Source organism: Hoplias malabaricus, chromosome 3, assembly GCF_029633855.1.
Source record: "Hoplias malabaricus isolate fHopMal1 chromosome 3, fHopMal1.hap1, whole genome shotgun sequence".
Lineage (NCBI taxonomy): Eukaryota > Metazoa > Chordata > Actinopteri > Characiformes > Erythrinidae > Hoplias > Hoplias malabaricus.
Window position 1 is genome coordinate 55,346,684 of NC_089802.1, and position 15,502 is coordinate 55,362,185.

The following is a 15,502-nucleotide window of genomic DNA, read 5'->3' on the forward strand; positions in this document are numbered from 1 at the left end:
TATTGGGCACATTTTTTCCCCCTTTAATCTTCTGCCCGAATGCAAGGCAGTGTTAGCAACATTTGAAAGGTAAAATTTTGAATGTGAATGGCCTTGTTCTATATGGCTGTTTTTTCTTTATATATATATATTTATATAATTAATATAATGTGGACAAAATGTATTGATACATAAATCAATGTTATTAGCTTTTGTGTGTTCAATTATTAAAACATCTCCTCTGTCTACTCAAACGCTTTCCGAGAAATAATGTTCTGAGGTAAGACGGCATCTGAAAAATTGTGATGGTGTTCATTACCCTTCATGCTATTCATGTGTTTATTTTATTTGCTTGTGTTTGTCATGTTTTCTTTCCTTGAAACCTTATGGCTGATGTGATCAAAGCCAATAGAGTTCTCCATACCTCATATGTGTGTGTGGATGTCACTGGTGGATTTTCTCATACCATACTGATTATTGTATACTGGCATATTGTTATTCATCACCATTTTCATTCTAAATAGAGACATTTTAAAGCCTGTAATTTTTCCGCTGTGAAAGCCTTTAACACGGCTGTAAGCAGTGTTATCAATCCATTGTATTTTTGAGCTCTTTATAAACAAACTTTGTTCGTTGACCTTGGCGCGCTCTCTCTCTCCTTTGTCTGCAGTTGACCAAAGCATGTTTGAGAATTCCAATGCAGCTGAGCAGCTGAAACAGAACTCGAGGATAGGTGTCGCCTCCTCCAGCCCAGCAGGACAAAAGACCGGCAGCAGCAGCCAGCATCTAAAGAACCTGGGCAAGGTTGTTGGAGCCAAGGTCAATGACCTGCTGCGTCGCAAAGACCCTAGCAGTCTGGGGGACATTGGAGTCACAGAGGTCAACAAGAATGTGGAGGCAGTGTGGGCTACCCTGGCTGACATGAGCCATGGCACGAAGGCAAACAGGTAATAAAGATTACAATCAAGAGCCCCAGGGTTTTGGGCTTTAGGGGAAGGCTGAGCATTGTTAAGATGATGTTCAAGTTTTCAGGGTCTCACTCAGCATTGACCTTATTAATGGGAGATCATATATTTGATCCCCTGTGATGTCTCAAACAGGAAAGTTGTTCTCAGTCTCTTCCCAGCACTAAACACAATGCTTGCCAACATGGGCATCTGTTAGCTAACACACTGAGCAATTAGTGTTCTCCTCCAAGCACATTCATCTGCCTAATGATAAAGTGTTGGCAGCCGTTTAAAAGAAAAGAAAAAAGGGTCTGGCTTCACATTCCTCAGACAAAGTTTATGCTGGCCTTCACCCTCACAGCTTGTAAGCATCGTGTGATTCATAGACCTAGCTAATGTGTGGAACTGGAGGGAGGGGGCTTAAATGTGAATGAAACTTAATTCGTACACAGGATAAGAGGTAAAATATCCTATGCCAATCCCACTCTTATCTGTAGCCACAAACTTTTTAGCACCTATTGTTTAAATATCACACCTACCCAATAATGGTGCTTTTCCATTGCATGGGTCTGGCTCTACACGACTCTGTTTGGCACGCTTAAAGAATGTCACATTTCCACTAGCAGGGCCCCCTCTTTAACCCCATCTCTAACAGGAATCGCTGGGTTTGAAAACCACAACAATGGTGACGGTAAAGTTAGGTGCTGTTTACCCATAGTGTTTCTCGTGGTGTTTTTGTTTTATGGACTGAACATGGCTCCGCACCCCAGTTCTCACAGATCAGTTTTACTTGTTGCACGTTCTGCTTTCACTTTTTTTATTTTAGTCAGCCATCGACCCAAGGAGCATATAAACCTCTTCAAAACACCTTGAGGTAAAGTTACGAGCAGCCGTTTACACATCGCCATTTAGTACTTACTCAGCACTGTTGGAACACGGAGTGAGCTGGGACTGAAAACCTACCCAGATCTAGGGACCAGGTACCAGATTTGGCCAGTGGAAAAACAAAAGAGCCATGTCGAGTCGAGTAGTCCTATAGGTTCAATGCAATGGAAAAGCGCCATAAGCCTGCTGTGGCCGTTTGAGATCCAGTCAGCAACCAGCTACCCTTAACAACTAAGGTTACTCTTTGGGCCTAGCCTATGAGTACCCAAACTACCCACTGTATCACTAGCTCTTCACAGGGGTCATCAGGTAAGCACATCCCCTTCTCAGTGTTTCACTGAATTAAGAGTCTTAGGAGTCATTGCTAAGTCTTAAAGACAGACAGGAACAGTTTAATATGCAGACAAATACAACTACGTTTCTTGGTGAAATGAGTGTTTCTGCCAGAACAGAGCTTTGAACTTACTGCAATATCTACTACTTAGTTTGTTCACTACAATATAACTTCAGAACACTGAGCAGCAGGAATACTGTGTAACTGAGCTTTATAAACCCTTTTTTGCCTTGCATCAATATTTTTATTTTTTTTGTGCAGTAGCGAAGAGCATAAATTGTGTTCCCCTTATTACAGACATTAAGTTGTACAAAATGACCACACTTTCTTAAAGAGATTTAATTGGGGCTTTATTGATGGTATTTCCAGCGCTTTGGTAATGTGGTCCAGGCTAAATCAGAGTTAGTGAAGCAAAATCTCTATAAAGAGCAATGAGCCAGAGGAGCACCCAAGAGTGATGAAGCATGTTGGGAGATAAGGTCAAGTTGTGAAGCCTTTCTGAAGAAAGGCTGAGCTATTCCTCAGTGAAACAGATCTAGTGCGATATAAAAGTATTTTTTTAAATCGTAAATAGTTATTTTAAAAACTGTCCAAGTTTATTGTCCACTCTATTAGGTTCCATTCACATTAATAAATCCTCATTATTAAATTAAAAAAAAAAATGTTTTTGCCCACATCTAGAATATTCACATTCATAAATGGATGTGACATACAGTAATGAGTATATATCTGTAATGTGAAAAAGAAATCTGTCCCTGAAACGGCATGCACACATTGATTTCTATGTCTCTATTCCTTGATTTTCTGTTCTGGTCTTGAAGCCCTTAGCTTAGTTCATGATGTAGGTCTTTCTAAAATGACTTCTACACCCAAGTACTAACAGTATGTCTAACACCAATTCAGTTATATTCAGCTATCACCTGCATGGCTCCTTTTCAAACATTCAGTATATTGTTTTGGTTCAGAAGCTGTAGTTTCATCACCTGAATTTTGGGCTATGTAGGAAGCCCAGAGCCATTTGAGCCACAGTCTGTATGTCACTGAAAGTGTGATGACAACAGCACTAAGTGCATGCCTACTGGTAAACAGACAAATGAAATCCAGTCTGATCTTTCACACATGCTCACGAATCAAATACATATCTAATCTATGACCACATAATAAAGGATGTGTTGGACCTGATTTAAACCAGAACTTTTTGCCTTTGTGACACAGACCTGATTTTTTTTTTTTTTTTTTTTTTTTTTTTTCAGAACTGTGTGGACATGTTAAATTCAGATCTTTTCAAATCAGATTTGAGTCACTGTGATATTGTCGCTGTCCAATGAAAAACATGTATTTACGAATAAAGTAACTTTACAGGAGAAAGAAAAATACCTTAACTTTCAACAGAAGCAAGTGTAATAAAATTTTATTCCAAGTAATTTTGGAGCATTCCTATTGGCCCATTCATCAAGATATTTTCACACAATATGAAGAACAGCTGCTGGGTTCAAATTATGCAGTAAACTCAGATCATGCCTATTTTCCTGTTCCAAAGCAGTAACATCATAATTATTCGGATTCACTGAATAGATTCAGATTCATGGAATCATCCAAATCAAACTGAATAGAAATCCATTCATATAAATAAATATATAGGTATCTTGTATATAGCCATGTTCAATTTTGTTAACTGCAGTTTTTTTTGTTTGTATGAAAATTAAGATAGCAACTCAAGGCAGCATGCTTTATAACTGGTTCGCTGAAATATTACAATAATGAAGGCTACTTATAAGTTGAGCCATAATGATCTTTATGTAGCAAGTTGAAACACTGTAAAGCAGCAGTAAGAATATGCATGAATGATTCTGACACAGCTGAATGAGAGGAGGTGGGGTGGGGGGTGACATGTCACAGAACTTTGAAGGGGGAGAGGGCTGATGTGTTGCTGTCTTGGGGTTGGCTGTCAGGGGGTTTATCACTTTGAATAGATAAGTGGATTTTACAAAGACCATTAAAAATTGTATACATGTGATGATGTACAGTACCTGTGACACATCACCAAGAGAAACCATTATGTATACTTACCTGTACTTACTCACCTGCATACGGGTCATGTGAGAGGGAAAAGAGTACTATCTCTTGATGCTGAGTTTTACTTACCTGGTTGAATCCATTCTCCACAGAGGGAAGGGGGAACTAGCATCTAGAAGAGGGAAAATATATTATCTAATAAATATTGATATTATGAATGAACGTTAAACATGCCATGGCTGTAACTGAATCTTGGTACAGTTGTTAGTTCATTGTTAATTTTTATTGTGTATGAAACTTGTGTCCAAGATACTTTAACTTATACCTCTTCAGGGAATGGTATATTCTAAGGGGCGGGGCTACCTATATATATACCACACAGGGGTAAAAGAAAGGAGACTCTGCTAGACCGTAGCGAGAGGAGCATAACCTAAGGGCATAATAAGACTCAATTGATTTAGTTGTCTTTATCCTTTTTGTCTCTGCTTATAGAGAATTTTGTTTTGTTAATTTTTTTGTTCACAAGGAGCGCGCGTGTATATATATTGTAAATAGTAATTTAAAGTCTGGTGTGTAAATAAAGGTGGAAGGGAACCAAAAATCGAACCTCTCGGTGTCATTTCAAGTCGACCTTATAACATCTCAGGCCTCTCGCCCGACTCTACCCATAGAGAACACCTCCCACCATTTCACTTTGCGATGGTGTAGGGGTGAGCTTTATCACAATACATTTCCATTAAATTATATTATGGGAGATCTCTGGCCTAATTTAACCTCTGCTCGAGACCCACAAACTTAATTGTAAATATTCATGATCTGATCACAGATACTATGCTCATGCTTATTATGCTCATACCAAATTCACATTAAAATCAGTTCATTGCAACAGCAGCTTCATTTTATAGTATTTAATATGTATAATGGATTAAAACGTATAATTAAGAAATTGCATGGCTTAAAAATGTGATGAGGATTTCACGCCAGAAAAAATTTAATGAGAATAAGAAAGTAGCAAATAAGAAGGCAAACTCTTAATGGGAAATTCTGTCTCTGTGTTGGGACCACAGAGGCTGTTGCTGCTGTTTTGTTCTGTAGGTTGAATCATTTTTTGCTTACTGCTTTACTTTGTAGATCCATCTACTGCGTTACTCAGTAGCCCGGAAGCAGAGCAGCTAATCTCACACTGCTGCATTGATCGTTCTGGTAGTGGCCCGTGGAGGGTCATTCATTTTGCCTGGTTCTATTTCTCACTGGTGCATCACATCATCTGTTTGTGGAGAGAATGTGATCGCAGAAATGTGGAATGTGTGATGTGAGCAAGTCTTGCATCACTGGGGATGTGATTGACATCTCTTTGAATGGAAAAAGCCTCACAGTCAGAAAATGTTTCAGGCAGTCGTTCACACTATCCTTGAGTGAAAGTGTGTCTTTCCATCATTATAAATGCCCCACGAGGGAGTGTGTGGGTGTGTGGTGGGGAGTTCTGTCTGGCTTGCAAACTTTGACGACGCTGACTTAATTGGCTGGCACACAACTATTTATGTGCGCCGTCTAATGAGCATGTTTCTGTCATTTGTATTCTTTAGGTCTGCTTGTTGATTTTTAAAGTTTGTGCTGATTTTTAATTAGAAACTCAAGGAAGGATGAGATGCCACAGGTCCATAGATTTCCAGGTTTGGCACTTTCCAGGTTTATCTTCCCAATACATACCATCAATTGATCATGCTAGCAGCATACTGCTTTATGGTGGTTACTAAAATTAATATCTGCATCAGGCCATAAAACCTCCATAAGCACATAAATAAAAATGCTTTGCTCAAAGTTAGGTAACCTGTCAAGATCTCTGAAAAGGTAATTGAAAAGTCCTTGAAATTGCTGATGATATCGTTTAAAATTTTAAAAGTCTAAACATTCTGCGCCAGAGTAATGTTTTAGATAGTTCTATGATTTTCACTTCCGCTTGTAATTTCAATTTCTTATCCTCATTTACTAAACAACAGTTTAGTAAATAGCCCTTTCTAGCAGTGGTTCGTTTGCCGATTTGTAGGTGACGATGAGTGTAATTATTCAGTCCCCCTACACTCCTCAAAAACTCTCATGATTTTTCTGTACCAGAACTCATAGTTTATTGCTCCTCACACTAACATCTCAGCCCTCCAAAAAGCAGGGAATACAGTATACTGCAGTATTATATTTTGCTTTAATAAGATCTTATCCACTAGGGGAATCATCAGAGGTCTTTAGGTGTTAACGGTTTATATATAAGGACAAGCTGTCATCAGCCCAGTGTATGTTCTCTCAAATATATTTAGTTGTATGCAGTAATTATAAGACCACATTGTAGCGTACTGCAGTAAGCTTATTGTGAAATTAAATTTCCAAGTATTCAAGCCTTGATTCATAGTTTTAATACTGAGTTCAGCCCCCACTTGTAATTTCAGCTTCTTTACATTAATTACTAAAAAATACAGAGCCTTTTGTAATTGGTTAGGTGCAGACTTAGTCTTTTTAGTGAATGTGACAAATTCCCTTAACCGAGAATCTTCAATGCTGCTTCTGTTTTCTCTCAAACAGTCACATTTCCATGGACCCCTTCCCTCGTCTGGATCCACCACCTCCCACCAGCAAGAAACGTCTTCCTCGTGCTTTGAAGACAACTCAGGACATGATGATCTCTTCTGACCCTGTGGTATCCTCCCCTGAAGTCTCCGATTCCTCACTCTTCTCCTCCCCAGATAAGAGCCGGCTCATATCCACAGGCAAAGTCCTGAATAAATCGCAAGCCTGCCCTGAAGAGCTTGGTCTGGAGCCAGAGAATCCTACAGGAACCAGCGCCCCTCTGGAGGACCAGATAAAGGAAGAGAAGGAATCAGAGGTGAGAGGCCAGTCTACTGATATGGAGGTTGTGCAGATGGCAGATGGACTGAAGGAGCTTGAGGCTGCGAATGAAGACCAGTCTCAGCTGATGCATTCCGTTCCTGACCTCATTCACAAGGACAACCTGGAGCTCAAGCAAAAACTGATCAGCTCTGAAACCAGAATGGCCTCCACCCCTTGCCCAGGGAAAGGGGGCTGTCGCATCAGCCTGAGTGAGGGAGAGCTCCTGGAGAATGGATCAGTGGACTACAAAAGCTGCAAAAGAAATACCAGCATGGAAAACGAGGAGCCCCATCCAGACCTGCTTTCGTTTGAGTAATACCCTCTCGTCTTCATCCCAGGTGTTCTGGTTCTGAGGGGATCGAATATAGCAGTCTTTACAGTAAGCTGCTGTTTGATTGATTGGGGAAATGATCACTGATTCTGCAGGCTGTGTGTCTTTAGGGAACCAAGCAAAGCAGCTTTATCTGAAACACTGTTTATTTTCTATGTATGCACTATAATGTGTTTATTATGCCTAATTTTATAGCATATCACCAGAGATGTATTCTGATTATATTTTACAACTCTAATTTTTTTAAAAGGAAAAAAATATCAATCATTTAGATTTTTGAAATCATTTTTAGTTTTGTTAAACTTTTAGCTTTCTCAGAGATTTAGTTTTACGTATTTTATACTAAAAGATCGAAACTGCAAGGTTAGCAGTAGAAACCAAAGTGAGTACATTTCACATGCTGTAATACCTCTGAAGCTGCTTCATGCACCACATATCCTGTATGCACAGCTTCATATTTCTAGATAACTTATTCACTCCAGAGTCATTTGGTATTCTTCTATCAAAACGACAAGCTCAGCTTCTCTCAGACATCCCAATCGCCAGCTATAGGAGTATGCTTACAAAACCTGAGGGTTGTAAACCATAAGAAAGCTGATGGAGCTCTATTTTGTGTTTTGACTATTTAATTTGACAGGGACCTATGTATCTGCAGTCAGGCTGAACATACTGGAGGAATGAAAAGGACAGATAAGGAAAGTAGGGGCTGAATACCTGAAGAATAAAAGAGCCTTTGTTAATGTCTTTGCTCCTGAATAATTCAAAGAGCCTGAAAAATATGTTGCTGTAGAATATATACAATATAAATACATAGTGTGTTAGTTTGAACTAAAATACAATGTATAATATAGAGTGTACTTTACACATAATGGATATACATACTATCTCTCTGTAGCCATGAACTGAAGAACGTGTATATTACCAGCGCAGAATCCAGTAAGAATCAGGAGCACCAATCCTGACCACCCCGACAATCCAGAATGAAAAACAAGGCAGGACCGGGAGAGGCACACTAGGTAGGAAAGTTCAGAGCTGGTTTTGGTGCCAGTTAGAACTGGATTTGTATCACAGAGCTTATAGGGTCATACAGTGGCTGTGGATTTGTCACAGCAATAATCGTCAAAGTGATGGCAGGCTTGTGGAATGGCACTAATGAGGCGTCTGTCAGTGGAAAGGTATGAGAACGGGCCCGGGTGATCTGTGGAATGTCGTAACTCAACACGAATCCCGGCTGACCTCTTGTCTGTATGGGCAGCCTCTGACCTTCTCAAGACCTTCTTTTTGTTTTGTTTTTTTTGTTTTTTTCCATGTCAGACAAAGCCCTCTCCTCAAAACAGATTTCAAAACACACTCATGTACCTTCCACTGTCCCTGTATGAGATTAAATTCTATATTATATAAAGCCTGAGAACAAAACCAGCTCTAACCCAGTTCTAGGAGAAATATGCAATAATGTGTCGTTACAGTACGTGGCTAAACTGAATAAACATAGCATTTATCAGGTGGTTTAGATGAGACTCAGCTCAAATGTCGCAAGTGAAAGTAGGGAAACAGAATGTCTGTATACAGTGAGAATCGTGAAAAGCATTATGTACAGTATTGTGCAAAGTCAAAGGCCACCCTTTATTTAAACCACTATTCATTTCCAGGCAAGTACAAGGTATTATTTTTCAGGACATAGTAGAAAATCTACTTGCATGAAGAAAAGGAAAAGTCAAAGGAAAATAAGTAAGTGGAAGGTAAAGTTGAGTCCAAATATGAAGCCTTCAAATTATTTTAAGCTTTTAGCTTTCAGAGATGAGAGAAAACGCAAAGTCCTTTATTTCATCACACATGAAGGAGATCTACAGGGGTTTCTCTCCATTAGTTACGCCAGCATCACTGAATACCACAGTAGTGGAAAAATAGCTGTGGTGATTGCTTTGAAAAAATGGTAAAAAGTCTCCCAAACAGAAATAAAGCTTTAAACACTAGCTACTTGTTTGTTGACGCTTCTGTCACTATATGAGTGACTTGCCCTTTTGCCAAGGGCCAAGTTGTGGTGGCCATAATGTTTTGGCCAAAACTGCAGGTCATAGTATGCAGTGTTTAGTATCTACCAAAAGTGGTCCAAGGAAAGTGCACCATCGTGGCTGACCTGTCTGGTGCAGTGCCACAGAAGAGCTACTGTAGCACAGATTGTTGGAAATGCCCGTGCTGGATTTTTGCTTCTGGGGCTGCGTGCTGGCCCCTTGCTCCCTTGTACATCATGAACCTGTCTGACTTTTGCAAAATAATGTACCTGTGAAATGTTCAAGAAAACCGAGGGGTGTATTGCATTTTTCAGTTACAGACTCGAATGTTTTCTTAATGTATCTTAAGGATAAATATCTTGTTATGCATATCATTTGCTTACCAGTGTGTCTAATTATTAATAAGAGCTATGGTATGGATTGGAGACTGAGTGCAGAAAACAATATTAACAGAAAGGACAGAGAAAATGAAAGATTGTAACCAATATATAATTTCTGTATGAATGGTGTCCACATGCTGTATGATGTATTGGGTCATACATTTTGAAGTAAAAGAAATTATAAAATATTTTATGATACCTTTAATATTGCTATGTATATGTGGTGGGGAAAATCATGGAAAAAAAATATTTTAGAAGTAGTTTTAAAAATGGATTTTATACTGGTCTGTAATGAAATAATAGGAATGTGTTAAATAATTAATTTTCTTTTTATTACAGTGATTTATGTAGTTTGATAATCAGTGTTTTTTTACATCGTCTGATTACTTTCACAATGTTCTGAGATGAAGGAAGAAAAGTGCTGAAGGGAAGACTCCTGTTTATGAAGGTTTTATGAGCACACTAAAATGTAGTTAGAGGACTTTTATATTAAAGACATTTTTCAAAGGATACTGTCTGTGTGTGAGAGTGATGGTACATGTGCTTCAGAAGCGTGATAAATGTTTCATTGTTCTTCTCTTGTCCAGCACGTTTTCTTCGCACCTGTCTCAACAGTCATCGCTGCACTCAACACACGAGTTTTGTTACAGTATCAAACGCTGGCAACATTGAAACTGACCATCACACAGATACAAGGCTGTTCTGACAATATTCATAAATATTTTAGCTGCTCCATTCCTGCCTTGCGTTCCCATTTCATACACAGACTCTCTCAGATACTGTTACACAGACTAAAACATTTGTTATAAAAGTTTTTTCTTCAAGTCTCCCAGTCATCTCTAGAGGCGTCTAGTGCTAAACACAAGAAAGTTTCCCATTTCAAACTGCTCAAAGTAGGGTATCATTTTTTTTGTCATTCAAGAATGATAGTCATATATGTTAATCAAATCTTACATTGTAGACAGGTGTTGGAGTAGCCCAAATATATATCCAAATAAATGTATTGTTGCTTGGGTATAATAATGACTGAAGCAAAAGCAGAGGTAGATAAGAGTCTAAATCCATCATCAGGAACAGTACAATAAAGCACCAACCCCAGCCACATCTCCTTCTAATATATGTGAGCATATATTCATTATCACTGATTCGCGCTGGGCTTATTTAGATGTGGGTTATTGTGCATTGATGATTAAATGTATCAACCAGGTAGTATTATAAGAAATAGGAAAGCTAAATGTAATGGGTTTGCTTTGGAAAAGTAATAGCTCTCCAATGTGGGAAAGGCCAATTTCAAGTTAGAGGCACAATTTGCATTTAATGCAGATTTGAACTCCACATGCATCCTCTCTAAGGGTGGCTTTAAATGACTTCTGCTTAACTTGAGCAAGTGTGAAAGTGAAAAGAACATTAAAACCCCAAGCTCACAGGGTTCACCTGTAATGAAGTACAAGTGATTCTCAAGTCTTGGGAAAGTGTGTGTATTGACATTTTGAGACAATGCAGTCTTTGAAACACACTCGGAATTAAGCTCTAATGTACATTTGCTTCCAGAAAGAGAATGAAATATTACAGTAACAGGAATGAATAATTGAAAATGCATTTTGATGATGAAACTGAAAAGAAAAAGTGGAACTTTCTTCTGGCTCAGATCTTAGCAGTAGCAGTGACTTGCTGCCTATTTTAGGCATATCCTGTGTTTTACTGAGTCTTTCCCTCATGCACAGTGACTGTGGCAGCTTGCGTCCTATTAATCACTGCCAACCACATTTCCTGTTTAGACTGAACAGATTTAGAGTTTTCCTCCTCAACATTAAAAAGAGATACCCAGAGTTTATCTACAGCCTCGCTACTGTAGACTGCGCTAATAAAAACACCAGCATATTTTAGCTTCCACAAGCATACACTGGGTAAGGGTTATCTCCAGTCAGATAGCCCTGAATGAGCATGGAGCCAACTTTAAAGAAACACATTTCAGGTGCCAGAAAGAATATTTGTCAATGCAAGATTGCAGAGTTTACTTCTTTCACAGTGCCATACATAATACTGTGAAAAGAAATCTCAGATTTTTGCTCCTTTTATACATTTTATATTAACCTGCTGAAGTGAGATATTTCAAAGTGGTGTAACTTGAATATTCTATACATTTTATATTATTGTCGCTGTCCAATTTAAAACATGCATCTCCCAAAATAGCAACTTTAAAGAAGAAGGAAAAAAGATTTTATTCCGAGTCATTTTTGGAGCATTTCTGTTGGTTCATTCATCGTGAAGTTTTACTGCGATGTGAGGGGCAGCGGCTGTGTTTGAATGATGTAGTAAAATAAAAACCTACAAACACTGAGATATATTTTTTATTGGACAGCATATATATAATATGCTCAAACAAGTGAATGTAATTGCTGTGTTGCTGAGATGCAGTTAAAAATCTGAAAAGAAATGAAAAATCATAAGCCACACAAGTAATAACAAAAACCAAATGCTCAAAAACCGTTGTAATCAAAGAAGCTGTTTCTGCAAGCTTCCAGTGGCAGATCCAGTTTTAACAAATGCTCCATTCCACCTTAAACACCAGTCAAAGCTGCCGTTTGTTGTGACGCAGTTAAACGGTCAAAACTGGATTAGATGGAGAGCCGTGAACTGTGCAAGTCTTGTAGTGTTTCTCAGTAATAACTGGATGAACTGATGATTTTAATGTTAAAACCTTTGAATTCAGTTTGAGGCCATGGATATGTTTTATTTAGCTCTAAAAGTTGATATACACATAAAAAAAACCTAACTAGTTACTATTTGTGGAGTGAAAGTGAGTGTGATACTGTATCATATTTCTCTTCATTCCTTCTGCTACACACAAGTAAAAGTAAAACTTTCACATTAAGTAAAAAAAGTTTGCTTTCAAAGTCTTTTAGTTGCTTCCTGAAGAGTGTGTACTGCCTGAGGTGATGTGCACATCACAAATGAAATGTAGATATTGTACTTGTATATTCAGACTTAAACCGAAGCCATGTTTATTCCAAACAAAATTCCAATATCTCCTGGGATTTGCTATCTAGGTGAAGCTGTGATAAATATGCTGCACAGTCTGGAAATGTGGTGCAGACAAGTGTTCTGCTCTCCGTAACAAGACTAAATAACTGAGGTATTTCGGGGGGGGGGGGGGGGGTCTTTACTGGGTTTCACATCCTACATAAAAAAAAAAAGAGGATCAGCAACTCCTTAATGGCTTACTCTGTGAACCAGAGAGATAATGAGTTTTTGTGCATTGTAAATGCAGCTCCAGTAGGGTCTGGTTTGCAGTAGCCTGGGTCATTTATATTTAATTCTTCTTTTCTATGATCAGAAGGGAACAGGAATGTGACTACCTTTGTTCTCTTTCATAAACATGAGGATTGAAACACAAGGATACTCAAGCAAGGCATCATTTCCTACTACCTGAACATACAAATCCTCTTACAGCATCAATTAGAACAAGTACAGAATGATATCTGTATTTTGCCTCTGGAAATGCCTTGAGGAAATGACACCCATTCTTCAAACCTGCTCTCATTAAATTCTCCCCACTTAGGAACTTCCACCGTCCTGAAACCCGTCCGAATCAAAGCACAGTAAAGACGGCTGTTTCCCTTCATATTGTCACATCACAGAAAAACTTGTTTTTTGTCCGTTTCGATTCTCTCACATGAATTGACGCTTGACATTTCCATTTCACACCACCGTTAAACTCAAAAGACCTTGCATTTTTATGATGAATAGGTCAGAACTTGAAACTGCATAAGTGTCTGAAAAGTTACTGTGGTGCAGAGCAGCTGTATGTTTATGCACAGTCATTCTCTGTCCATCTTCTGGTGGACCTCAATAAGACAGGGTCATTCTCTAGCACTCCTCCAGCAATTTATTCCAGGGTTCTGTTCATAATTCAGGGCAGATTTTGGAGGGATGGGACGATGCCATTCATTCAGCAGAGTGCTGCCCTGCTGATAAATATTCACAGATGTGTCTCATATTTATCTTTCAGCATCAAATCTTTTCCTTGGGCCAGCAACCCCTGGAGACGCTTTAAAAAAATAATAAAAACTGAAACTTTATGGAACTTTGGAGATGAAGGCCTGAGAGTTATATTACATTTACAGCATTTAACAGTCTATTCTGAGCCAGAATATTTTACAGAAGTGCTTTGTTGCCTGCGGTGAACACTTATCCTTGAGCTAACCCAAGTAGGCCTGAAGATACCTTCAAGCTAATACAGTTCCAGCTGAAACCGAATCAGTTGATATATAAAACCAAAGCTATGCAATAAACACAGATCACAAAGTTTTTAGGTGCATGATTATTGCTCATTGGTATGTTTCTGGAAGAGATGGGGTTTTAATGTGAATGTGGCATTTTAGGTCATGTTAAAACAGGCAGTACAAATCAGATTTTTTTGGATATTCAATTTGAGCAAAACAGATTTTCGCAGCCTAAACAGCAAAAAGCTGCTTGAAATCTGAATCCGAATCAGAGACAGCACTGTGGCTACATGCAGTGCTGCTGCTACACAGCTCCAGGGTTTTGGGCTCCTGGATTAACTTTGCCTCTGTCTGTAAAGAGATTGGAGAGTTCTCCTCATGTCTGAGTGGGATTCCTCTTTTGGTGGCTTTGTTCGAAATTGTCCAGGTGTGTGTGTGAGTTCCTGCCATGCTCACAATGAGTCCAGGAAGGCTCTGGCCCAAACCAAATTCTGAGACGTTTCTTCAATCTAGTCTTCCTTGCACCTTGAGCAGTGAAAGGTAAGGCTGAGGTGTACCCAAGACTCAGAGAGATCTTGATTTGAACCCTGATATTTTTATTTTTTTTTTAAAGAGAGAAGCATCAAGGTTTTCAAATGTCAGCAGCTATCAAAAGCAGATGGAGCAGGCGCAGTGACATGAGGGAACTTAAAAAGATTGAAGATAAGTTGTGTTCCTGCATACTGGATCAGCCGCAAATGCCAAATCGTGTAACGGTTGTCATAATGAAGTCCACAGTGAAAAGTGACTCCCTGGAGCTAGAAAAAAAAATCTCTTTGCATTTATTTGTCAGTGTACAATGTACAATAAAATTCTGCATTTAACCCATCTGTGGCAGTGAACACGCAGGGAGCAGTTGGAGGTTAGTTGCCATGCTCAAAGCCACCTCAGCCATAGACTGAGGAAGGAGGCTGGTGCTGATTCTTCACTGCCCTGGCACCAATTTTTCTCAATGTTTCTGGGCATCAAACCAGTGACATTTCAGGCTGAAGCCCTCTTCACTATACATTAGGAGATGGCTGCCCCCACCCCTATAGAAGGGTCAAATCCAGGTGTGGTGCAGACAAAACCCTGATTCTTAAAAGTTATATGATAGAAAGCAATAACAAATTCACCTTCTGGAAGGCAGTGTAACTTTAGGGTACATGACTGGACTTTAGGACCACTGTGGTACTGAAGGAGCATTTACAATATGTGTACAATCTATGAACAAAAATGTACATTACCTTTTTTTCTGACAGGATACACTGCAGCGTTGGGCATTTTTTTAGTGGAGTGGCATGAGGGAGCTCTCAAAGAAGACAAGTAGCTCACAATGAGGCATGCATTTCGAGGTCTGTTAAGCAGCTCAGTCTTTCTGGGATACAGACACGGTCTTTTAGAGACAGAGTGCCAACCAAGATGAAGTCTGCCAGCCATACCTCAGTCTGAGGAGAACAATGCAAGGAAGTGAGTGGTAGGTAGCTTGAGATT

The 15,502-nt window shown here is 39.1% G+C and overlaps 1 protein-coding gene across 1 annotated transcript; it reads left to right on the forward strand.

The window, feature by feature from the left end:
* The first annotated feature begins 198 nt into the window (after window positions 1-198).
* On the forward strand, window positions 199-10,308 carry c3h1orf226 (chromosome 3 C1orf226 homolog). The gene is made up of 3 exons (XM_066664175.1): window positions 199-259; window positions 650-926; window positions 6,736-10,308. The coding sequence occupies exons 2-3, from the start codon at window positions 661-663 to the stop codon at window positions 7,355-7,357; spliced, it is 888 nt and encodes a 295-aa protein (XP_066520272.1). The 5' UTR covers window positions 199-259; window positions 650-660; the 3' UTR covers window positions 7,358-10,308.
* The last annotated feature ends 5,194 nt before the right edge of the window (window positions 10,309-15,502 follow it).